The sequence below is a fragment of the Bos indicus x Bos taurus genome, chromosome 1 (genome assembly GCF_003369695.1).
Source record: "Bos indicus x Bos taurus breed Angus x Brahman F1 hybrid chromosome 1, Bos_hybrid_MaternalHap_v2.0, whole genome shotgun sequence".
In the NCBI taxonomy this organism is placed as follows: Eukaryota; Metazoa; Chordata; class Mammalia; order Artiodactyla; family Bovidae; genus Bos; species Bos indicus x Bos taurus.
The window spans coordinates 130,353,583-130,380,559 of NC_040076.1; the positions used below are offsets into that span (position 1 = coordinate 130,353,583).

The window sequence follows — 26,977 nt, forward strand, 5'->3', positions numbered from 1 at the left end:
CCCCACCTGCGGCTCGCGGAGGGAGGAGCGTCAGGGGCGGAGTCGGGAGCCTCATAGATTGATTCGTTACAATTTCTTGAGTTCCCGTTCTCATTATTCCAAAAGACTGGTGTGTGGAGCCACCTACATAATTTGAAGTTCACTTTCGCATTCATTATCTCACTCCTTCTTTGCACCAAACTCCTAGCGTCGTTATTATCTCCATCTTACAGAAGGAGAAACTGTGATCCCAGAGCCAAGTGTTCTGCCACCAGTAAGAGTATTTCACGATCCGACGCTGAAGGGTGAGCTGTTTCAGCATTTTCCGACTCTTTATTCTAGTGTAAAGAATAGATACTCTAGAGCCAGAACGCCTGAATTTATTCCTTGCTGTTTCACAGAGCTGCATTACCTGGGCATCTCCCATGCTTCAGTTTCCTCCTGTGTCAAATAAAGGGTTAGAAGAATGGAAAATGTAAAGCTCTTATAACATGCCTGAGACATAGAAAGCGCTGTATATGTGTTAGCGTTTCTCGAGCCTCTGAGTCAAGTAGAAAAAAAAAAAAAAAATGGGGGCAAGAATCTGACTAATTCACACTACCGCTCTGATCGTTGAAGCCAAATAAAAATATGCTTCTAATTCTATTTTCTGACTGACGAGTTCAGCTCTCTCATTCCATTTGTGTGGTTGTGTATATATGTGGACAAAGCTGCTCTGGATTTGGCTGAACAGGTTTCAACTCCATGCTGTTCGCAACCAGCGAGGTTTTCACAGCATGATTGCAATGAACCTATTATATTACTCGTCCTTATGCCATTGCTGAAGACACTCCCTAACGCAGGCTGGTATTACCTCTCCCCTGGACTAGGATAATAGCCTTCCCATGGAGGTTGTAGCTCTAGCGTAGCTTTCACTTTGCTCCTCACTGTTTTCCTATCTTATCCCTGTATTTGGTTTCCAAATTTATTGTGGTACTAATCATTCTTGCTTGTGGGCCAGTGTTCCCTCACTGTTGACCTTCTAGAAAGCAGGGATTTCATTTTAGGTTTTCTTCCTGCCGCAACACTATTCCCCAAATTTCATTACCCTGCATACCACCCACACAATGTTTGCCAATCTGCACCCAGGTATTATTCCCTCAATGTTTTTCTTTAAAACCAATTTCAACTCATTAATTTTAGCCTCATCCTAAACCATAAGGCTCTGAAAAGTCAAGTATATTTTTAGTCTAGTACACATTAACATAATAACTACAAAAATGTTTAAATGTCCATCATGTATCACCTAGGACCATATCATATACCACTACAAACCACAAAAGAGCAGATCATAGCCCTCGTACAGAGCGTGCCTGCTAAGCTACTTCAGTCGTGTCCAACTGTGCGACTTTATGGACTGTAGGCTGCCAGGCTCCTCTGTCCACAGGATTCTTCAGGCAAGAAAACCATGCCCTCCTCCAGGTGGCTTAGTTTGGGCACTCCCAAAGGTAGATCTTGGGGACAATGATTTGGGTGCAGCTAGTTTATTTAGAAAGGGTTTCCATGGAACAGAATTGATGGATCAGCAAGAGTGGGACAAGAAAGAAGAAAAAGTCGGTGTAAGGGTCCATTGTTGAAGTCACTGCTTATTCCTTAAGGACCCCTGAAAAACTTATAGCATGCCTCCAATCCTGGATAGCCATCGTGAGGTTGGAGCATTAATGCACCACTCCCATCCTGTACTAAGAGTTTCCCACAGCTTTTAATTCTCTACCCTCCTGGATTGTACTTCTGCATAGAACAGAGAGGGCTTCCCTAACCTGATGTAGAAAAGCAGAATGTGAAGGCTCACATTTAGGGTAGAATGCAGAGAACATTTCCCTAATGGGTCAGCTGTAAAGAATCCACCTGCAGTGCAGGAGATGAAGGAGTCATAGGTTTGATCCCTGGGTCGGGGAGTTCCTCTGGAGGAGGGCCTGACAACCCACTCCAGTATTCTTGCCTGGAGAATCCCATGGTCAGAGGAGGCTGGTGGGTTACAGTCCATGGGGTCACAAAGAGTTGGACATGACTGAAGCTGCATGCATGCATTTAGATAGCATACATCTAAACTTGCAATAGAACCCTCATTACAACTGTGGCTAAAATCAAAGCATCCAGGCTTTTCTGTTTTATTTCCAGAATATGACACGACTGTTTTACAGGAAGGAAGTATTGATTAGCAAAGCCCTAAGCTCTGAGATCAGGCATCCCATTTCTAGTCCAAATTTTGCTAATAAATAATCTTAAGTGAGAGGAGAAGGGGATGACAGAGGATGAGATGGTTGGATGGCATCACCAACTCAATGGACATGAGTTTGAGTAAGCTCTGGGAGTTGGTGATGGACAGGAAAGCCTGGCATGCTGCAGTCCACGGGGCCATAGTCAGACATGACTAAGCAATTGAACTGAGCTGAAGTGAATCATAAGTACATCCTTCAAACCTAAATAATGAGTAGAAATTGAGGGGTAATTTAAAAAATTTGTTTCAGCCTCCATGGAACAGCAACAACAAAACAGTTAACTTTGGGAACAGCCACACAGACTCCTCAACACACAGGAATGAAATTTCAGCCCATCCTTCCCTTTCTCAAAGCAGTATTAATTTATGAAAAAAATCACAACAAAGTGTGAGTTTAATAAAGAAAAAGTAGGAATACACAACAGAAAATAAGGGTGGCTCAGCTGGTAAAGCATCCTCCTGCAATGCAGGAGACCCTGGTTCGATTCCTGGGTCAGGAAGTTCCCCTGGAGAAGGGATAGGCTACCCACTCCAGTATTCTTGGGTTTCCCAGGTGACTCAGATGGTAAAGAATCTGCTCGCAATGCGGTTTGATCTTTGGGTTGGGAAGATACCCTGGAGGAGGGCATGGCAACCCACTCCAGTATTCTTGCCTGGAGAATCCCCCAGGGACAGAGAAACTTGGTGGGCTACAGTCCATGGGGTCAGAAAGAGTTGGACATGACTGAGTAACTAAGAACAACACAGCAGGAAAGAAATCTGAAAAGTATTTATAAATGTCTAAAGGGAATTGCCAGGGTAGAGAAATAAAGCCATATTTTTGAAAGTAGAAGCATGTGAAAAGAAAAAAAATGTGAAAGAAAAAAAATAATAAGGAAAGCTTATGGTGTAGAAAGACCTTTCCTCATAGCTCAGCTGGTAAAGAATCTGCCTGTAATCCAGGAGACCTGGGTTCAATTCCTGGGTTGGGAAGGTCCCCTGGAGAAGGAAATGGCAACCCACTCCGGTATTCTTGCCTGGAGAATCCCGTGGACAGAGGAGCCTGGCAGGCTACAGTCCATGGGGCTGCAAGAGTTGGACATGACTTAGCAACTAAACAAAAAAGGAATGATCCCAAAAGGAATTTAGAGGACCCTTTAAAAGATTTGAAAATAGAAGCGATTTCTTAAATCAATTAAAAAGAAAAAAATGGACTAACAGTGGTACAGAGGAGATATAGTTTGGTTCAACAGACACTAACTGTGGGTTTACTTGGCACACATTGTCCTAGGGATTCAAAGTGAATAAAGATGTGGCTCCTGCCTTCAAGCAGACAGGAAAAGAGTGAGTCTCTGAGAGGTTCAATACTTTGCTCTCTAATACATAGTCCTCTGTGACCCAATAGGACTCTCCCACATGGGATTACAGAGCACTTAAGCAAGCAACCAATTAAAGAAAATCGACAAGAGCTTTGCAATGAGAAATACTGCATCCATAATTCAGGTGTTTGGAGGATGTAAAATATGTATACACATAAAGCAGAATTGAATAAAAAAGTCTCTTAATAGAAACAGCAGTAAAGTAGAAAGTGCACTTTTTGTTTTTTATGTATTTATTTGGTTGTGCTGGGTCTTAGTTGTGGCATGTGGAACCTTTTAGGTGTGGCCCATGGGATCTTGTTCCCTAGCCACAGATTAAACCCAGGCCCCCTGCACTGGGAGCACAGTCTTAGCCACTGGACAATCAGGGAAGTCCACAAAATGCACTTTTTATAACTAGGTAACTGCTATGGCTGGATTTCAACTTACAAATTTAGAAGAAATGATGAATTTGAAAACCACTCTTTTGACAACCATAGGAGTTCTAATTGAGGCAAGAATCAATGAATGCTCAAACTAATTGGGAGAAATATGATGAGAAACAGAACCTCCCCACAAGTTACTAATGACAGTAGATAAACGATAGATGGGCTTCCCTGGTGGCTCAGATGGTAAAGCATCTGCCTGCAGTGCAGGAAACCTGGGTTCGATCCCTGGGTTGGGAAGATCCCCTGGCGAAGGAAATAGCAACCCACTCCAGTACTCTTGCCTGGAAAATTCCATGTACTGAGGAGCCTGGTAGGCTACAGTCCATGGGGTTGCAAAGAGTCGGACATGACTGATCAACTTCACTTTCAAACTTGATAGATACCACTTTATTATAGTGATTATAATTAATAATACCACTAGTGGGATAAATAGACATCCCATGGTATTATTCACTGAAAAGGATATAACATCAGTTCTGTGGTATTCCTGCCAACATCAGACAAACCTTGAGGGACATACAATAAAATAACACATCTACATCCTTCAAAACTGGCATGAAAGACAAGAAAAGCTGAACAACTGTTAGAGGTTAAAGGAAACTAAAGTGACATGACACTTACTAAATGCAATTTGTGTTCTAGGATTGAATCCTGAAAAAAATAAAATTCCCCTCTTGCTACATAGCACATAAATGGGAACACTGGCTAGGTGGGAACAAATTCTGTGGATGAGGTATTGTTAATGTACTGATTTTGATAACTGTACTGTTATAAGAAAATATCTTTGTTCTTAGAAAACACAGAGTGAAGAATTAAAGTGTAAAAATGGAGTCACTGTGGGTTAAGCAACTGTTTTTTCTTTAATAATGAGAAAAGAACTCCTTTAGAGAATAATAATCAGAAGACCAAGGATCCTGGAAATTAATTCACTCAACAAAATGTATTTACTAGGTACCTACTATGTGCCAGGAACTGTGGTCAGGGGTGCTAATACAATTAACAAGAAAGGCACATTCCCTGTTATCACAGAGCTTTCAAAAAAGGAAAGAGAGGAACTTCCCTGGCAGTCCAGTGGTTAGGACTCTGCTTCCACTTTCCACTGCAGGGGACATGAGTTCAATCTTAGGGAACTAATATCACACCTGTGACACTGGGGGAGGGTGGGGAAGAAGAGAGACAAGTCATTAGAATGTAGGATGACTAGTGAAAGGGTGTGGGGCTAAGAGAGGGTCTACGAGGAAACCTCATCAGGACTAAAGTCATAAGAAGTCCTTTTGGTAGAGGTGGCTCCCAAGCTCTGACCTAAAGGGTCAACAGAAACAGACCAGGCAAAGCTCTGTGTGCTGCTCCACACAGAGCGTGGCTTTTCCATAAATATTTGTCTAATGAAACAATTAAGACACCACTTCACTGCATTTAGATGTGGAAACACTGACAGATCTTCCAAGATCAATGCTAGGACAAGGACCTCAATTATTTATAGGAAAAGAGACACTATAAAACCAGCAGGGCTTCAGATGGCTTACCATCTTCTGGATTACTGGGGACTCCAAATTCAGACTTAAATTTAAGAAAGTGGGGAAACTACTGGACCATTCAGGTATGACCTAAATCAAATCCCTTGTGACTACACAGTGGAAGTGAGAAATAGATTTAAGGGACTAGATCTGATAGAGTGCCTGATGAACTATGGACGGAGGTTCGTGACATTGTACAGGAGACAGGGAGCAAGACCATCCACAAGAAAAAGAAATGCAAAACAGCAAAATGGCTGTGTGAGGAGGCCTTACAAATAGCTGTGAAAAGAAGAGAAGCAAAAAGCAAAGGAGAAAAAGAAAGACACACCCATTTGAATGCAGAGTTCCAAAGAACACCAAGGAGAGATAAGAAAGCCTTCCTTAGCAATCAATGCAAAGAAATAAAGGAAAACAATAGAATAAGAAAGACTAGATAGGGATCTCTTCAAGAAAATTAGGGATACCAAGGGAACATTTCATGCAAAGATGGGCTCAATAAAGAACAGAAATGGTATGGACCTAACAGAAGCAGAAGATATTAAGAAGAGGTGGCAAGAATACACAGAAGAACTATACCAAAAAGATCTTCACGACCCAGATAATCATGATGGTGTGATCACTCACCTAGAGCCAGACATCCTGGAATGTGAAGTCAAGTGGGCCTTAGGAAGTATCACTACGAACAAAGCTAGTGGAGGTGACAGAATACCAGTTGAGCTATTTAAAGTCCTAAAGGATGATGCTGTGCTGCACTCAATATGTCAGCAAATTTGGAAAACTCAGCAGTGGCCACAGGACTGGAAAAGGTCAGTTTTCATTCCAATCCCAAAGAAAGGCAATGCCAAAGAATGCTCAAACTACCGCACAATTGCACTTATTTCACATGCTAGTAAAGTAATGCTCAAAATTCTCCAAGCCAAGCTTCAGCAATACATAAACCGTGAACTTCCAGATGTTCAAGCTGGTTTTAGAAAAGGCAGAGGAACCAGAGACCAAATTGCCAACATCCACTGGATCATGGAAAAAGCAAGAGAGTTCCAGAAAAACATGTATTTCTGCTTTATTGACTATGCCAAGCCTTTGACCGTGTGGATCACAATAAACCGTGGAAAATTCTGAAAGAGATAGGAATACCAGATCACCTGACCTGCCTCTTGAGAAACCTGTATACAGGTCAGGAAGTAACAGTTAGAACTGGATATGGAACAACAGACTGGTTCCAAATAGGAAAAGGAGTACATCAAGGCTGTATTTTGTCACGCTGCTTATTTAACTTATATGCAGAGTACATCATGAGAAACGCTGGGCTGGAGGAAGCACAAGCTGAAATCAAAATTGCCAGGAGAAATATCCATAACCTCAGATACGCAGATGACACCACCCTTATGGCAGAAAGTGAAGAACTAAAGAGCCTCTTGATGAAAGTGAAAGAGGAGAGAGAAAAAGTTGGCTTAAAGCTCAACATTCAGAAAACTGAGATCATGGCATCCGGTCCCATCACTTCATGGCAAATAGATGGAGAAACAGTGGCTGACTTTATTTTTCTGGACTCCAAAATACTGCGGATGGTGATTGCAGCCATGAAATTAAAAGACGCTTACTCCTTGGAAGGAAAGTTATGACCAACCTAAACAGCATATTCAAAAGCAGAGACATTACTTTGCCAACAAAGGTCTGTCTAGTCAAGGCTATGGTTTTTCCAGTAGTCATGTATGGATGTGAGAGTTGGATTATAAAGAATGCTGAGCCCAGAAGAATTGATACTTTTGAATTGTGGTGTTGGAGAAGACGCTTGAGAGTCCCTTGGACTGCAAGGAGATTCAAACAGTCCATCCTAAAGGAGATCAGTCCTGGGTGTTCATTGGAGGGACTGATGTTGAAGCTGAAACTCCAATACTTTGGCCACTTGATGCAGAGAGCTGACTCATTTGAAAAGACCCTGATGCTGAGAAAGTAGAGGGCAGGAGGAAAAGGGGACGAGAAAGGATGAGATGGTTGGATGGCATCACCAACATAACGGACATGGGTTTGGGTGGACTCTGGGAGTTGCTGATGGACAGGGAGGCCTGGCATGCTGAGGTTCATGGGGTCGCAAAGAGTCGGACATGACTAAGTGACTGAACTGAACTGAAAAGACACCCACATCCCCACTCCAAGCAATAATGACCATAGTAGGCAAATGAGTTTGAAAATGGAGATGTAAAGGTGACAAGTTAGGCAAAGTAAATTCAATCTTCACCATTTACAAGACAGGAATGGAATCTGAAAAGACACCAAACCTATAAACAAGAGATATTGTTAGCTTTAAATAAAAAAGTCTGATGAAATTAGGAAGTCTGATGGAAGGTCTGACAAGTTAAAAATGCAGAGCCTAGAGTCGCCGCAGAACTCTTTTTATTAATATATCTCTGTGATGTTTGCCTCTCTAGTTTTCCCACGGCAGACTTGCTCACTTGTTTCTTGCAATTAGTGTACTGCCTGGAGAAGGCAATGGCACCCCACTCCAGTACTCTTGCCTGGAAAATCCCATGGACGGAGGAGCCTGGTGGGCTGCAGTCCATGGGGTCGCTAGGAGCCGGACAGGACTGAGCGACTTCACTTTGACTTTCATGCATTGGAGGAGGAAATGGCAACCCACTCCAGTGTTCTTGCCTGGAGAATCCCATGGACAGAGGAGCCTGGTGGGCTGCTGTCTACGGGGTCGCACAGAGTCGGACACGACTGAAGTGACTTAGCAGCAGCAGCAGCATCAGGTGTGGTAGTGCCACAACCACTTAGTTCAATTACAAGATACAGATAGCAGGGATGGATGTTTTATCTTGATGTTTATAACATTTTATTTATAAACTGACTAGAAAACTCACTGCCCAGATAGCTCCATAGCTCATTCCCTTATTTCGTGAAGCTCAGTGTCACCCTATCAACATAGTCTTGCAGAACCACCCTACATTCATTAAGTGCCCTACCCCTACCACAGCACTTCCGATTCCCTCACTCTGTTCTAAATCATCCATCTTTTAAATGCAGTTCTTTCCTGTGTTATTTATTTTTATTCAACTCTTACTTGGCTGGATTTCATTGTCAAGTCATATTTTTTCAAGAGGGGCTCATGGGTATTGTCTCCTTGGAGGCCTTTCATGGCTGAAAATATCTTGCTTCTTGCCTTTTGCTTGAATGATATCTAAGCTGGTATAACACACAAGAATACAGAACCCATTTTAGGTATTTTAAGCAAAAAGATTATAAAATTATTGGGTAAACAGGGAGGGAATAGTTTACTCCGGATCAGGAACAGCAAGAAGTTTACCATCACTAAATGAGCTCGGGGTGCTGAGCTGCCACAACTGTTGCCAGAGCCAGAAGAGAAAAGAAATGGTTTTTACTTTTCTTCTACCTCCTAACTTTACACAAATGTTTCTCATTTGCAAAACCTAATCCAGACTTCAGCTGGCAAGGAACTCTAAGAAATGTAGTTTCTTAGCTTCTAGCCCCTGCACCACATGAATGGGCAGATATATATGTTTCTAAATATTTCAGTGTGTGTTTTCTAAAAACAAGGGAATCCTTTATGTAGCCATAGTAAAATGATCAAGATCAGGAAATTAACACTGATACAGTGCTATCTAATTTACCGATTTTATTCAGATTTTGCAATTATCTTAATGTATTTTTATAGCAGCACATAGCATTCAGTTCTCACAAATCTTCAGTATCCTTTGGTTTTTAATCTTTCTCAGTCTGTCCTTGTATTTCACAACAATCATATTAAAAATAAAAGACAGGCCAGGTAGTTTAATATTTTTTGTCAATTTCAATTTATCTCCTATCTTTCAAGATTAGATTCAGGTTATGCATTTTTTGTAGGAATACCACAGAAATAATGTAAGTCATCTCAGGAGACACATGATGTGGATTTGTCCATTCCTAGTGAGATTAACTTTGATCACTCTATTAAGTGGTGTCTGTAAGGTTTCTCTAGTGTAAAATCCCTATTTGTCTCCTTGTTAAAAAAAAAGAAAAGTATCTTTTGGAAAGAAACTTTGAGATCATACAAGTGAAGTGCAAGTCGCTCAGTCCTATCTGACTCTTTGTGACCCCATGGATTGCAGCCAGTCAGGTTCCTCTGTCAATGGAATTCTCCAGGCAAGAATAAATGAGTGGGTTGCTATTTCCTTCTCCAATAATTGAGATCATATAAATAGCTTCAAATAATAGATACGTTGAGACTATATAAGTATCCTGTGTGTGTGTATGTCCGCGTGTGCTCAGTCGCTTCAGTCGTGTCTGAGTCTTTGTGACCTCATGGACGGTAGCTCCCCAGGCTCCTCTGTCCATGGAATCCTCCAGGCAAGAATACTGGAGTGGGTTGCCATGCCCTCCTCCAGGGGATCTTCCCGACCTAGGGATTGAACCCAGGTCTCCTGTGTCTCCTGTATTGCAGATGGATTCTTAACCGCTGAGTTACCATGGAAGCCCTATAAATATCCTATTACTCTTCAAAGTTTTTCCTAGTTGTTTTAACATTCATTGAAAATTCTTACTTGGAACAGTGATGATGATGATGGTAAATGGTAATTTTTAACTCCAACTTTCCTTCTATACTTATCAATCAGCATTCTTATGTAAATGTGAGCTCTCTTTTCCTATTTACTTGTTTATTCACTTACTTCTGCCAGAATGAAATAGTGTATTCTTACTTTATTCAATGGGCTAATGTCTGTTACTACAATTATGCATTTTGATGCTGAAATTGTTTCAGATTTGGCCTGTAAGAAAGCCTTCAGTCAATGTCATTTTGATGTTCCAGATTCTTTGAGTACTTCCTGTTTTCATTTTCTTTTTGTCTTTCTTTTTTATTTTTTAAATTATGAAAATATGATAACACATTTATAGGAGACTTGGAAAATACAGAACAGAGTTACATACAGTTCCACTGTATATTACAATTATTTTTTAAGTAGATTAATTAAGACTTTTAGTTGGAATTTCACTATCAAACTCTTAAAAACTAATAGAATGAATATACAGAAAAGTAGAAGCATATAGTAGGCCTAAAAGGCACAATTAGGTGAAAATACAATTTTCATACAACAGTAGGATACAAATTCTATTCCAGTTACCACAGACTATAAAATAGGGGACATATCCAGGGACATAAAACAAGGTGCAAAATTTTCATGGTCTAAAGGTATTGAAATCCTAGAGTCTGTTCTCTTATCCCTGTGGAATTATGTTAGAAATTAATATCAAAAGATATTTGAAAATAACTCACATATTTTCAAGGAGCACACCTTTTTTTTTTGGTACAAGAAGATCCAGGCTCATGTTGTACTTCTGCCTTGGAATCAACCACTTCAACAAGCAGACTTGATTTAGAGGAGAAAGGTCTTGTTGTAGCTACAAAGTTTTAATTAATATCTGTTCAGCTTTACCCTAGATTAGGCTTTTTTTAGCCTGTTTCCATAGTTCACATGTGGTTTCTTTTTTCATCTTGCTCATCATTGAGTATTGGCTTCCCTGGTGGCTCAGAGGCAAAGAATCTGCCTGCCAAGCAGGAGACACAGGTTCAATCCTTGGGTCAGGAAGATTCCCTGGAGAAGGAAATGGCAACACTCCAGTATTCTTGCCTGGGAAATTCCATGAACAGAGAAGCCTGGTAGGCTACAGTCCATTGAGTCACAAAAGAATGGACATGACTTAGCAACTAAACAAAATGAGTGCCTCTATCTAGATACTGTCTTTACTCTAACAGAATCAGTATTCCTGGGCTTCCCTGGTGGCTCAGACGGTAAAGAATCCGCCTGCAATGCAAGAAACCTGGGTTTGATCTCCAGAAGTTCGATTCTTTTCTTGATTAAATTTGCCATAAGGGTTTTATTTGTTTATTTGTTTCTGCCTTGGCCACAAATTCATCAACTGTCAGTCTGGTCCTTTTCCCTCCTGGATGTTTTCGAGACATTCTTCCGCTTTCATTGAGTTTGCTGTCTAGTTATACAAACGACTAGTAGGAAAATGAAGAGTCCCCGGTCCCCTTAAAAAAAAAAACACACAAACAAAAACCCCTGATAATTTTAGAAACTCCTCGAAGAGATAATTTCAAAATCGTCAGTGGGTTTTTCAGTTTTATTTTAAATTTGTTTTTATTTTGGAGTGTCTTTTAGAAACCTTTTAATTTCTAATCAATTTCAGGCAACTATCTTTGCCGTGAGGGGTATACACCCTAAGTTTGGTTTCATATTATCAAACTACACTATTTTCGGGAATGTTTATTTTACTATTCTGGTTTTAATTTCTAGCATCTGTCAATCTGTTCGTACTCAAAAACCCGCCAAGACAGGCAAAATCCGAGTCTTTGAACTTTCCCTGCAATCCCTGAGTGGATGCTGCCCTTCCGATCCCTTTCTCGCGAGATTTGGAAAGCGGAAGTGAATTATACTACTGGAGACTTGGTTGCAGGAGGCGGCATGTCAGGAAAGGCGGGCGGCTGCTGAGCTCAGTCTGGTCTTCGCTATCTGTCCTGGGCTGGTTCTGGCTTAAGGGGTTGCGGGCAGCGCTCCCCTCTTCGGACCGGCAGGGATGCGCGTGGCTGTGGCCGGCTGTTGCCACGGCGAGCTGGACAAGATCTATGAGACGCTGGCGCTGGCGGAGCGGCGCGGCCCGGGGCGGATAGACCTTCTGCTCTGCTGCGGCGACTTCCAGGCAGTGCGCAACGAGGCCGACCTGCGTTGCATGGCCGTGCCGCCCAAGTACCGCCACATGCAAACCTTCTACAGGTGAGGGACGCGGCCCGGCCCGCGGTACGAGGTGTGGGGCAGCCAGCGGTGGGGGCTGGGTTCCAATCCCGTGTGCCTACCACTGACCAGCTGTCTCTCTTAGTTCTCGTTTCTCGTCTTTGTTCATGCTGTGTATCTAGGAACTGGCGTTTAGTAAATGTCAGTCACTTTTCTTCTTTCCATTCATCTATTTGTTTCGAAAGGGATCTCAGCCTGAGAGGGACACCTGGAGAAAGAAAGTGACAGGTTCCTCTACCTTAATGCTTGATAAAACTCTGGGACTTGTTCATTTAATGATCCAAGAGTTTTTATTGGATCCTTGCTGTGTGCTAGTCCTCGTTCAGGGCTTGCCCGATGGCTCAGAAGATGAAGAATCCGCCCGTAATGCAAGAGACGTGGGTTCGATCCCTGGGTTGGGAAGATCTCCTGGAGGAGGGCATGGCAATTCACTCCATTATTCTTGCCTGGAGAATTCCATGGACAGAGGATCCTGGCGGGCTACAGTCCATGGGGTCACAAAGAGTCGGACACTACTGAGGACTAAACACAGCACACACAAAGCAGTCCTCATTCTAGAAACTAAGGCTTTAGCAGTGAACTGACAAAAGTTTTTGAGCTCACTGAACATACTTTGGCTTGAAACCCAAAGTGGCAGCTCTTCATTCTTAAGGAAAAGGATGGGGAATTCGTTTAGGAAGAGCTTTTAAAGTTTTTATGATGAGCTCAGATTTTTTTCCTTGAGATCATTTTGCTTTTCTGCTGTGACTAATTGTATAGGCGTGCCCACTTGCGTTTCTCTGTGTCTCATTTCTGCAATACCAATTGACAACTTTTAACCTTATGTTCTAGGTATTACTCTGGGGAGAAGAAGGCCCCAGTTCTCACGATTTTCATTGGGGGAAACCATGAAGCCTCAAATCATTTGCAAGAGTTACCCTACGGTGGCTGGGTAGCACCAAACATTTATTATTTAGGTATGTGTTTATGGGTAATTTCTTGGTCTGATGGCATGGAAGAGCCTGCCAGGATTTGTATATCAGTTGATCAGCATCTTGAGATGTGTGGTGTTTGTGGACTGTCTTGATTTAAATAGTTAATTATGAAAATTTAACTAAAATAATTCACATAAGTAGGCAATCTTGAGAATATGCCCATGCATCATTTAGTGCTTTAAGCAATACTTAATGTAACTGCAAAGAGCTTCCACACTGTTTGCATTCTCTTTATTTTTTTCCTATTCCTCTTATTAAATTAAAGAAATAAACTTTTAATAATGGAAATTGTTAAACATTGATAAAATAGAGAATAGTATAATGAATCTCTGTACCTATTAACCAGCTGTAACAACGATTATCATTCTGTGTTCCTTCTTTTAACCCACTCCCCACTAAATTCTTTTGTGGAAGGAGGTGATTGTAGTATTTTAAAGCAAATCTTAGCCATCAGATTATTTCACCTGTAAATACTTTAGCATGTATTTTTAAGGGATGAAGATTTTTTAAAATACCACTACTACAGTACCAGGATTATACCAATTATCTATTATTATCTGTTACCTAGTTTATGTTCATATTTCCCTGATTATCACAAAGAAGTCTGTTTTACAGTTGACTTATTCACATAGGATCCAAACAAGGTCTGCGCATTTTATTTGATTGTCATGATTCTGGAATCTTATTAACTGTCCCTTTTCACTTTCCTCCCTACCCCTCATGCTATTTATGTTGAAGAAAATGGGGAATTTATGTGGCAGTAACAGACTTTCCTGCTTTCTAGGTTTAGCTGACTGGATTCCCTCGTGTTGTTTAGCACTCCTTTTATCCTGTGTGTTGCCTGTAATTTGCATTTAGGTTTATAGTCCTGATTAGGTTCAGGTTCATTTTTAATTCTTTTGAACTATACAGTCCTTTCATGTCTTTATTTAAATGTTTACAGATGTTTCTGAACTTTAGAAACTTCATTCTTCTTCTTTTTTACTGATTGATCTTCTTTTGACAATTGTAGTATTGTGAAAGGGTGAAATTGAAGATGATCAATCAGAAATGAAATATAGAAACTGCAGGTTCTTTATACTTTACACCTTTGACTTTTAGGTTTATAACATATAAATCCATCATAGAACATTTTCCCCTATTTCCCCCACCCCCTCCCCATATTCTATTAGGTACCAACCTCCCAGGTGACTCAGTGGTAAAGAATCTGCCTGCCAATGCAGGAGACACGAGTTTGATCCCTGGGTGGGAAAGACCCCTTGGAGAAGGAAATGGCAACCCACTCCAGTATTCTTGCCTGGAAAATCATATGGACAGAGGAGCCTGGCAGGCTACAGTCCATGGGGTCACAAAACAGTCGAACAGGACTTAATGACTGCTGCTGCTGCTAAGTTGCTTCAGTTGTGTCCGACTCTGTGCGACCCCACAGACGGCAGCCCAGCAGGCTGCTCTGTCCCTGGGATTCTCCAGACAAGAATACTGAAGTGGATTGCCATTTCCTTCTCCAATGCATGAAAGTGAAGTCACTCAGTAATGTTCGACTCTTCGAGACCCCATGGACTGTAGTCTGCCAGGCTCTTCCATCCTTGGGATTTTCCAGGCAAGAGTACTGGAGTGACTGACTACACAACAAAACCACAATTTCCCTCTTCACACACCCTGTCTCATTTGTTCCTCCCTCTCCGCTCAGTCTCTTGCCTGATTTGCTTCTAGTCCCCTCTCCCTCGTCCACCTTATATATTGTTGGCATATTTCTATGTAAAAGGGTAACCTCATCATGATACTTAATTTTCACATAATTTTAGGACTGAATGGTATTCTTGGCCTCCAAACCGTTAAGTTAGTAAAGAGATTGCTTTATCCTATAGTAATTTTATTTAATTGTGTAATTTTTCAGGTTTGGCAGGAGTAGTAAAATACCGAGGAGTAAGAATTGGTGGAATCTCTGGTATCTTTAAATCTCATGACTATCGAAAAGGTATTATTATCCTTTAAAAAAAAAAAAAGTTACATTCTTTTTTTAAAAATTGAAGTAAACTTGACTTACGTTGTTACATTAATTTCAGGTGTACAACAAAGTGGGTATTGTTATTCTGAAAATTGTTTTAATTTCTTATTATTTATTTTTATTATTATTTTAAAGTTTTTATTTTATTTTTGGCGGCACTAGTCTTTGTTGTGGTGGGAGGATGTCTCTAATTTCATTGTGGGGGCTTCTCTGGTTGTGGCTTGTGGGCTTAGTTGCCTCATGGCTGTGAGGTCTTAGTTCCCCAGCCAGGGATCAACTCTATGTCTCCTGCTTTGGAAGGTGGATTCTTAACCACCAGACCACTAGGGTCGTCCCCTGAGAATTGTTTTTAAACTTTAGAACTTGTATGCCACAGAGTAACTTAAACGTAATATATAGTTTGACTTTTTCATTGAATTTCTTTTATGAATAGGTTTGTTAAATTTATAAAATATTATATACATATGAAAACATACAGAACATTAGAATGTATCATCTGTGTATCCACCATTTAGTTTTATTTGGTATTTTGCCATTTTTAGTTTTGATTTTTAAGAAAAAAAAAAGGAGTGCAGATACAATCAAAATTCATTGTTTGTCTGTCCTCAGTCCCATCTCTCCCCTTTTTTCCTCTCTTACTTCACCAGGCAGTCACTAGTCTGAATTTGGTGTTTATCATTCACTTGATTATTTTATGTCATTACCATATCAGTTAATAGCTTTAAACATTGTATTATATAGAGTGCTTTAAACTTCATTATAAGTGTATCATTTTACATATATTTTTATGCAACATTTGTTTATATGTTTTTGAAATCCATGTTGATACATGTAACTGTATTCATTTTAATTTGTGAATAGTATTCCATTGTATAAGTATACCACACTGAATCTGAATGAATCGTAACTTGATTTTAAAGAAATAGCTTGGATTCCCATTGATTTTAAACTTTCATGAATTAAATTGGCAGCTAAAATTTTTATATCCTCAGTATAGCTATTAAATTCAAGTCTGTTCCTTGCTGCCCTGCTCCCTGTTGTAAACTGTTGGAACAGGTCTACAAAAATAGGCCATCTCATATGTAGCAGGTGGAGATGCAAATAGGAACCACTCTTTGGAGGATAATTGGTAATATCTGTGGAAATTATACAAGTATTTTGACTAAGGTATTCTACTTCTAGGAATTTATCTACAGATATAGTCCACAAGTACAAAATGATATAAACAAATTTATTTATTTCAGTCTTCTTTGTAATTGCAAAAGATGGGAACTAGTTAAGTATATCACGATATAGGGACTTCTTTGGCGATCCAGTGGTTAAGACTCCAAGCTTCCACTGCAGGGAGCTTAGGTTTAATCCCTGGTCAGGGAACTGAGATCCCACATGCCATATGCCAAATTCCCCATCCATCCTTCCCTCACTCTTCTTTCGCATTCCCCTATACCTATCAGATGGTACATCTTTTAAATCTTAAACTATGTGAATAAGCAGTGTATTCTAAAATTAAATATAATTTAATTTTAAAAATCAGAAGCCCCTCTAGTCATTTAGATTTATACTTTGTAATTACTTATTAGAAAATACCAGCATTTAGAGAGCAGGGTTTTTCAAATAAAATTTTTAAAAACCAAAAGTATTGATGACAAACATCAGTTTTGGAGCAGTATATGTATGTATTTATATTTTCAGTATTTAAAGGAGTTGAATACAACTTCTCTTCTTTAAGGTCATTTTGAGTGCCCCCCTTATAATGCAGCTACAGTAAGGAGTATATATCATGTGAGAAATATTGAAGTCTACAAATTAAAACAGGTATGTAAAAACTATACTATGGCAGACTTGAAAAAAATGTAAAGAAATTGTGTACCAGAATGTATTTTGATCAGTTTAGTCTACTACTTCCAAGAAGAGCTTAATTCTATATTTCTAAAATTTGGATCTTGAGTTGTTTTTAGGAGGTTCACAGATGAACATTTATAAATTTTTAATGGCTATACATTTATTTTAGTGATTAATAATAAAATGTTTGATCCATGATTTCAGCTACTATTCCTTAAGGTAAAGCTGATGAATACATATTGGAAAAAAGTGATAGTTTACAGAAAGTATTACTTTTTTATTTTAAATAGTGATATTAAATAGAAAATAATAGTGATAATAGAGGATATAGGAAAATCGTGAAGGTCATATTGAAACACTGGCTTAATTGGAGAGTGGGTGAGACTAGGTTTTTGTTTGTGATCCCATTTAGTGCCTGGGCTTCCCTTGTGGCTCAGCTGGTAAAGAATCTGCCTGCAATTCATGAGACCTGGGTTGGGAGGATCCCCTGGAGAAGGGAAAGGCTACCCACTCCAGTATTCTGGCCTGGAGAAATCCATGGACGGTGTAGCCCAGGGGGTCACAGAGTTGGACATGACTGAGTGACTTTCACTTTCAGTTTTCAGTGCTTAACTGGGCTAGCAATTTTCATCTGTGATAGTTCATATAAATGTCACTCAGATTCTGTGAGATAGATATTGCTCAACTTTGTCACACTAAGGGTGAGAGGCCAAGGCTCAGTTAGGTAAAGTCACCTGCCGGAGACTTCCCACACTGTTCAGTGGTAGAGTCTGCCAGGCTGAACTGAGCCTGGCAGTCTAATCAAAGTGTGTCTCTACTGAGCTGCCTTGCCATAGAAAATAAGGATCATTTATGAGGTAAAGAGAAAGTTATTTCTCTTTGCCTTGATGAGTGAGTAGCTCAGTATTTCTATAATTTCATTAAATAAAGTGTCCCTAGGATGAATTCACTGAAATCTAGAGAACTCTGTGGGTAAGTGGTTGTGTGATAGTGGAAGGAAGGCAGAGGATTCCTTTTGTTTAATCTCTTTTTAAGAGCTTGCTTTCTTTTCTTTTTCTTTTAAAGCTGAAGCAGCCTATGGACATATTCTTATCTCATGATTGGCCAAGAAGTATCTATCATTATGGAAACAAGAAGCAACTTCTTAAGACTAAATCTTTTTTCCGACAAGAAGTGGAAAATAACACACTAGGAAGTCCTGCTGCCTCCGAGCTTTTAGAGCACTTAAAACCTACTTACTGGTTTTCTGCCCACCTACATGTAAAGTTTGCAGCCTTGATGCAGCACCAGGTAGGAACCAAAATGTTTATTCTTTGATTTAATAAACGCTTACTGAACATCTATGGGCACCATGGGCACAGTTGGGAAGTTAGCGAAAGAAATCAAAGATAAGTTTCCTTTTGTGAGTAACTCAGCATCCAAATGGAAGAAGGGACAAGCAGTCAATTATAGAATAGTGTAGTAGGTCTGTGACAAAAGTGCTAGGGTACTGTGGGAGCACCTGAACCAGGCCACGGTAAGGTGGGGATGTGGACAGAGAGATGAAGGGATAGAGGAGGTCTTCTAAAGGAATTGATGTTGCCAAGAAGAAGCAGGTTATCAGGGTAATCTAGGCCAAGGGACCAGTGTGTGCACAGGCTGTAAGTCTGAGAGTGTGGCATCTTTCAGTTCAGTTCAGTCACTTAGTCGTGTCCGACTCTTTGCGACCCCATGAATCGCAGCACGCCAGGCTTCCCTGTCCATCACCAACTCCTGGAGTTCATTCAAACTCAGTCCATCGAGTCAGTGATGCCGTCCAGCCATCTCATCCTCTGTCGTTCCCTTCTCCTCCTGCCCCCAATCCCTCCCAGCATCAGAGTCTTTTCCAATGAGTCAGTTCTTCGCATGAGGTGGCCAAAGTACTGGAGTTTCAGCTTTAGCATCATTCCTTCCAAAGAACACCCAGGACTGATCTCCTTTAGAATGGACTGGTTGGATCTCCTTGCAGTCCAAGGGACTCTCAAGAGTCTTCTCCAACACCACAGTTCAAAGGCATCAATTCTTCGGCACTCTGTCTTTGGGGAAGTGCAATTGGTCTCTGGGGCTGAGGCACAGGGAGAGAGAAAGCTGGAGCAAGATCATAGCTGCCTCCCAGCCCTTCTCTGCAGTTTGGGAAAGTTGGGAGATAGTGACATGAGAGTTTCATTTCAGAAGGATTAGTTTGGCAACAGTTTTGTGTGTGGGTTGGAGTAATGTAAAGTGGGAGACAGAGCAGGCTATGTAAGTAAAAGATGAGGTTCTAACCTATGGCAAGAGGGAACACAGAACGACGCAGGCTCCAGAGATATTTTGGAAGCAGAATCATCAGAATTTAGTGACAGAGGGAGGAAAACTTCTGGAGTGCTCCTTGGGTAACTGCATAGCTGATTGTGCTTGATAGCAGGTAGATAATATAGACTTTAGAGCTAGGCTTTTATGGAAATACATGGTTCTTCCTTTCACCTCCAATTCTGACTTAATTCTGACTTTCCCATAAAGTATTCCCTAGGGAAAATGTTTAGAACACACTGGGTTAACAGAGATACCTTTTCAGAAGCTTCTCTAGAATTTCTGAGCGTCTTTATTATTTATTCGGCTGCATTGGGTCTTAGTTGCAACTCGTGGGATCGCACGTGGCACTTGGGTTCTCCCTAGTTGTGGTGCATGGGCCCCAGAGCGTGCTCTCAGGCTCAGTGGTTGCAGTGTGGGCTTAGTTGCCCCATGCATGTGGGATCTTTTTTCCCTAACCCTAATCCCTGTGTCCCCTGCATTGGAAGGTGGATTTTTTAACCACTGGACCGCCTGGGAAGTCAACCTGAGAGTCTTTAATGTCCTAATGGGCATCACCTTACTCCAGGATTGGGGATGGGGTATGCAGTGCTTCCTGAACTTACTGGACCAAATCCTTTTCTATGGTAGAGGTGTACTTCAGTGATGCTCCTCAAACACAGTCTGGAAGGTTCTGTCTGAAAACATGCCTGTGGGCCCTCTCTTATTCTCACTCCCCAGCTTCACTGGGGGAAGGAAGCAAGGTGACCTCTTTCATCTTCCTTTGGGCTATTGCCAACGTGATTATCCTCATCTCCAAGTCTTCTGTTTCTGTCAGTCACCTGCCCCGCGTCCTTGTTAATCTCTTCTGGGCTTGTGACTTTCTTGGACTGTTACTGAAGCACCTGACTTGATATTCCACCCCCACCCCCACCTGCCCAACTTAGTCTTCTGGTGTCAACCTCAGAAGCTTGTGTCTCTGAATTAAGGCTATGTTTGATCCCCTTTTTCTTGGCACCTCTGACTTCACCAGTCTTCTGTTTGAGCTCTTTACCAACACCAGAGATCACCTTTCCTCAGAACCACCGTGCTTCCCGAATCTGCTCGTGGTCTCTGTGCCTCCCACCGGCCACTCCCTCCCCACCACGGAGTCAAAACTCTCAGCAGGGTGTTGAAGAGCTTGCTTCCTTGCTGTTCTTAGTGAGTCACTTTTTACTTCTTCCAGTGTGACTTTCATGTTTGTGATCCCCCCATGTTGCTTTCTGCCAGTTCACTTTTTAAAAAGAGCTTTATTGGATTTTTATTTCCATATCAAAAAATTCACCTGTTTTAAGTGTAGAATTCAGTGATTCTTAGTAAATTTCTGGAGTTGTGCAAACATCATATATAATCCAATTTTAGAACATTTCCATCACCCCAAAAGATCCTGTGTGCCTCTTTGATGTCAGTCTGTGTTCCTGCCCTCAGCCCCAGCCAACTACTGCTTTTTATCTCTGTGGACGTACCTTTTCTGAACATTTCGTATAAGTGGAATCATAAAATAAATAGTCTTTGGTTTCTGCTTTCTTTCTTTTACTTGCTTTGAGGATCATTTTTGTAGCGAGTGTCACTATTGCTTTCATTTTTATTGGTGAATATCTACTTTGGTGTTATATCTAAGAATCTTTGCCTAACCCAGGGTTACAAAAGTTTTCTCCTATTAATTCTTCTACAAGTTTTATGGTTTTAGCTCTGCCAGTTTGCTTTTAAGCTCTTCTCTTGTCTGTTCTTTAACCTTTGTGTTATACACTTTGGTTTTTGTGTTTTATTTGCTTTAACATTATCATTACCACCATTACTTTCTGCTGTGACTACTATAAGGACTTTTCTTTTGTCTGTGCTGGGTCTTCGTTGCTTTGCCTGGGCTTCTCTAATTGCAGTGCACAGCTCTAGTTGCGGTGTGTGGGCTTCAGTGGCTGCAGTGTGTGGGCTCAGTAATTGTAGCACCCAGTTTAGCTGTTCTGTGGCATGTGAGATCTTCCTGGACCAGGAATCAAACCTGTGTCCCCGGCACTGGCAGGCAGACTCTTAATCACTGGACCACCAGGGAAGTCCTCTTGTAAGGAAATTGAAATGCAGAGAATTTAAGTGCCTTGCTTGCCATTGTACAAGTAGAAATAGAGCTAACTTGTTTTGGAAAAGTAACAGTTGTTCCTTTAACACACAGCTTAGAGGTATGGGTAATAAAGATTATTTCTATCCTATTCAATGTATGACTTGCCTGAGATGATTTTTTTTTTTTTAATTTTTAATTGGAGGATAATTGCTTTACAATGTTGTGTTGGTTTCTGCCATAATGAACATGAATCAGCCATAGGTATACATATGACCTCTCCCTCCCCACCCCACCCACCCGAGGATGTTTTAACATTCTTTATTAAATCATAGTTCATATTTTCTAGACCATGGATAAAGGACAGTCAACCAAAGCAACCAAATTTCTAGCCTTGGACAAGTGCTTACCACACAGAGACTTTCTTCAGGTAAAGAGAAAATGAAATAACTTTGCCATGTAGTTTGCTCTTCCTATGATTAAAAAAGAAATTACTAACTATTCTTTCAGAATTTATTGTTGTTCTTTGTAATTTATATATTCTGAGTTTTCTTGGGGAATGTTTAAGTTAATGTTTTTAAGCTACTAAATTAAATTCCTAAACTGTGTTGTTATATTGACATTTCTAGAATATAAGAACGCGTATGTATTTCTTAAAATTACCGATTTCTTCCTGTAGGTAATAGAAGTAGAACATGACCCCAGTGCTCCTGATTACTTGGAATATGATGCTGAATGGCTCACTGTTCTCAGGGCTACTGATGATCTTATTAATGTGACTGAGCGCCTGTGGAATATGCCTGAGAATAATGGCCTGCATACAAGGTAAGTCTGGCCTTATTTAGGATTTGCTGTCTCCATTGTATGCACAGTTTTTGTCTCCTCCACCTTGTTATAATTTTTTTAATCAAAGGAGTTATTGTTAAACGACTGTCAGAACAAGTCAGAGTTTACCGACTGATATGAAAACTGCACTTTTTCCATCTAAGAAATCCAAGAAAATGGACTGCTGAGCACCAGCTCTAGTAAGTGTATAAGTGCATCAAACTGTACGATGGTGGAGATTTGGTTTGCACATTAAAATAATTTGTACTTGTTTTAGGGCATGAGTTAAGGACAGCTTTTTCTAAAAATTGTTTTAATTTCAGAAATGGCCCTTTGCTAAGTTAACTATAATTTTATTAATTTTGAAATGTGGTTAATTTTTTAATTCTTTCACCTGCAGTCCATACTTAGATTTCATTATTTATTGCTGAGGTCGATAAAATGTAAAAAGCTATTGTTTTTGACTTTTTAGATGGGATTACAGTGCAACAAAAGAAGCTATTAACGAAGTACTGGAGAAATTGAATCATGACCTCAAAGTTCCAAATAACTTTAGTATAACAGCTGCTTGTTATGACCCTAGCAAGCCACAGACACAGATGCAGTTGGTTCATAGGATCAGTCCTCAGACGACTGAATTTTGTGCCCAACTTGGCATCACAGACATTAACGTCAGGCTTCAGAAGGCCAAGGAAGACCAGCACTTGTGTGGTGACTATGAAGGGCAGGATGACACGGAGGGTAATGACTCTGGAGAAGACCCTAGTGAATATAACACAGACACATCTGCCCTGTCCTCTATTAATCCAGATGAGATCATGTTAGATGAAGAAGAGGAGTATGATGATAGTATTGTAAGTGCACACAGTGACACGAATACACCGTCTGTAGAACCGTCTTGTGATCAAGCTTCTGACTTTTCTGCAAGCTTCTCTGACATCAGGATCTTGCCAAGTTCCATGACTGTATCTTCTGACGATACATCGGGTTCCCCAGTGTGCAAGGAGGGGAATTCTGGTGACCCTGTGGACTTGGGGGATGGAAAGGACTTAACCACGGTGCCACTGAAGAGGCTGAGTGATGAACATGAACCTGAACAAAGAAAGAAAATCAAGAGAAGGAATCAAGCCATCTATGCCGCAGTGGATGATAATGATACAGCCTGAGACAGTTTACTTGTCTTAGTATTATATGTAGATACATGATTTTTAAGACTATATTTTTAGAATTGGATCTTTGACTCAAGACTTAAGTTTGTAATAATGAAGTTACATAAGAAGATTTTAGTTCGGTATATATTTTATCTTTAGAACTTTGTATATTTCAGATGAAAAAGATATTAAAATTTCATATATTTACTTGATTGAGTACCCCTTTTTCTGAGAACTTAATTCACTTTAATTTTTTTTCAGCAAGCACTTACTGAACACATACTTTGTACCAGTTACTCTTCTATAAGATGGCACTACAAGGATGAGTAAGACAAGGATTCTTGCCTTCAGAGAGTTACTACCACTATAAGTATTTTGGTGTATAAAATATGGCATATTTATATATATTTTTTACACAGTTAAGTCATTATTGTATCTATACTTATATGTGCTCTCTTTTCATTTGTTATAAATATTTTCTCTGGTCAGCTCTTCAGTTCAGTTCAGTCACTCAGTCGTGTCTGACTCTTTGTGACCCATAGACTGCAGTACGCCAGGCCTCCCTGTCCATCACCAACTCCCGGAGTTTACTCAAACTCGTGTCCATTGAGTCGATGATGCCATCCAACCATCTCATCCTCTGTCGTCCCCTTCTCTTCCTGCCTTCAATCTTTCCCAGCATCAGGGTCTTTTCAAATCAGTCAGTTCTTCACATCAGGTGGCCAAAGTATTAGAGTTTCAGCTTCAACATCAGTCCTTCCAATGAACACCCAGGACCGATTTGCTTAAGGATGAACTGGTTGGATCTCCTTGCAGTCCAAGGGACTCTCAAGAGTCTTCTCCAACACCACAGTTCAAAAGCATCAATTCATTGGCACCCAGTTTTCTTTATAGTCCAACTCTCACATCCATACACGACCGCTGGGAAAACCATAGCTTTGACTAGACAGACTTTTGTTGGCAAAGTAATGTCTCTGCTTTTTAATATGCTGTCTAGGTTGGTCATAACTTTTCTTCCAAGGAGTAAGCATCTTTTAATTTCATGGCTGCAGTCACCATCTGCAGTGATTTTGGAGCCCCCCAAAAATAAAGTCTTCCACTGTTTCCCCATCAATGTCTGTCAAATATAATTGAAACTAAAGAGGGTAGATAAGATTTCAGGAAATAAGTACTCAACATTGGCAAACATAAAATCGTATACTTATTTGCTGAGATTAATATAAACCTGTTGACATTTACATATTATATTTAACTTTAGCTTTAATTTTAATGTAACTAAGCTCACACGCTACAACTATTGAGCTTATGCTGTAGAGCCTGGGAGCCGCAACTACTGAAGCCTGTGTGTCCTAGAGCCCGTGCTCTGCAACAAGAGAAGCCACCACAGTGAGAAACCCTTGCACTGTAACTATAGAGTAGCTCCCACTCTCCACAACTAGAGAAAAAAGCCTGCCCAACAAAGATCTCACAGCCAAAAATAAAATTACTTAGAAAAAATTTTTGTAATAACCTATAAAGGAATTTTAAATAGAATATATATATATATGTATGTACATACATGAAGTGAAGTGAAAATCAGTCGTGTCCAACTCTGCGACCCCATGGACTATACAGTCCGTGGAGTTCTCCAGGCCAGAATACTAGAGTTGGTAGCCTTTCCCTTCTCCAGGGGATCTTCCCAACCCAGGGATCGAACCCAGGTCTCCTGCATTGCAGACGGATTCTTTACCAGCTGAGCCACAAGGGAAGCATATATATGCAAAACTGAATCACTGTGTTGTACACCTGAGACTAACATGACATTGTAAATCAACTGTACTTGAATTAAAAAAATAAAAAAATGAATGCTCTAACACCACCTTTAAAAAGACAAAAGTTATTAGTAGGGGTCAAGTTGCATTGGTGCTGCCTCTCATGCTACATAACAGGTTACTAATATTAAAGAGTGTATAAAGATCCATGTGGAGAAGCCGCATTCTGTTCTGTCTCTGGTTAGAATGCCTGGGCCACCAGAGGAGATTGTAACCCAGCATTTGGGTCAGAACTCATGGAACCCAAAGACTATTCCAGGATTCCATCCTCCCACAGCAGTTGAAGTTCAGGAGCTAATCTAGGAGAATGTGCTGGCACTTGGCTTCTGTCTTGTCAACATCTGACTTGAAAAATGTCTTCGACTTCGGGGGTTTTATCTTTATTGCTTTCCATCTTCTTGTTTACTTTCTTTTTTGTGTTGAATAATTCACTGATTTTAATTCTCATATAAAATATTTAAAAACTATGGATTTTCCCCATCACTGATTTGATTGAATTTCCATAAACTCTGACAATTATTCTTTAGAAATTTTTAATAAAGTTTAAAGCAGAAAGTAATTAGATATAAAATAAATAATAGAGTTGATAAGTGGTCTTTCTCAAGGGAAAAAAAAGATAATCCCTAGCTTACCCAGTCAAGAAAGAGTAAGCACAAATACGAAAAAAATAAAAGGGAGAAATGGCCACTAAAACAGGATATTCAAGCAAACTAATAGGATTACTCTACACAGCTTGGTACAAGTGAATTTGATAAGTAAATGATTAATTTCGTAGGAAAATAGAATTTACTGAAATCCTAGTAGAGGCAGAAAGTGAAAATAATTTCTGGGGAAGGAATAGTTATCAAGGGACTACTTGTTACATGGTTTCAGGAGAAACTACCAAATCTTTTAAAGGCCAGGTAATCCCTAACATTATGTAAAGTGTTCCAAAATATAGAAAATGAAGGAAAATTCAGTTTCTTTTCATGAAGCTAATATAACATTGATACCTAAATCTGACAAAGATTGCACAAAAATACTACAATCCAATCTTACATATGAATATCGAATCCTAAGTAAAGTCCTAAATAAAATATTAATAAACAGAATCTATAACACGTTTTTAAGATACAGCATGACTGATACAAAGATGGTTCAATATTAGGAAGTCTGTTCATAGAGTTTACACAGTAATATTAATAGATCTAAGGACAAATATGATCATGGATGATGGAAAGGCCTTTGACAAAGGTGAACACTCTGATTTTTTGAAAAGTAAAATCTAGCATCTTGTTTAACAGGGAAATACTATAAGCATTCCCATCAAAGGAAAGTACAAAATCAAGGAATAAGATACCTACTATCCCCATTACATTTTAATACAGGTGAAAAGAGCAAAACAATCAGATAAAACTATGAGGGGGATCAGAATTGCAAAGGCATAAACATCTTTATATGGATGACCTGAATGTTTCCATGGGATAGCAAAACATCAGAATATCAAAACTAAACCTAATATATCAATATCACTAAAGTAATATATAAATAAAGCAGTACAGCAAAGTAATAAGATATAAAATTAACATGCAAATCAATGGTTTTCACATACAAAATTACCAATGAGTGGCATGGTATAAGCAAAACAGTAAAAAGAAATAATGAGAAATGTGCAA

At 40.0% G+C, this 26,977-nt stretch overlaps 1 protein-coding gene across 1 annotated transcript; it reads left to right on the top strand.

The window, feature by feature from the left end:
- The first annotated feature begins 197 nt into the window (after window positions 1-197).
- On the top strand, window positions 198-23,723 carry DBR1 (debranching RNA lariats 1). Its single transcript, XM_027545305.1, has 9 exons — window positions 198-284; window positions 11,839-12,315; window positions 13,165-13,289; window positions 15,205-15,285; window positions 17,045-17,130; window positions 18,223-18,447; window positions 21,885-21,965; window positions 22,215-22,360; window positions 22,833-23,723. Exons 2-9 carry the CDS (start codon window positions 12,119-12,121, stop codon window positions 23,524-23,526), a joined length of 1,635 nt encoding a protein of 544 aa, XP_027401106.1. The 5' UTR covers window positions 198-284; window positions 11,839-12,118; the 3' UTR covers window positions 23,527-23,723.
- Window positions 23,724-26,977: the final 3,254 nt, after the last annotated feature.

What these genes read in the sequence shown, in the direction of transcription:
- DBR1 (XM_027545305.1), top strand. Translation starts at nt 12,119, where the DNA reads ATGCGCGTGGCTGTGGCCGGCTGTTGCCACGGCGAGCTGGACAAGATC. An exon ending in AAGTCTACAAATTAAAACAG is followed by an intron (nt 17,131 to 18,222) that starts GTATGTAAAAAC and finishes TTTCTTTTAAAG; the next exon opens with CTGAAGCAGCCTATGGACAT. An exon ending in AATAATGGCCTGCATACAAG is followed by an intron (nt 22,361 to 22,832) that starts GTAAGTCTGGCC and finishes TTGACTTTTTAG; the next exon opens with ATGGGATTACAGTGCAACAA.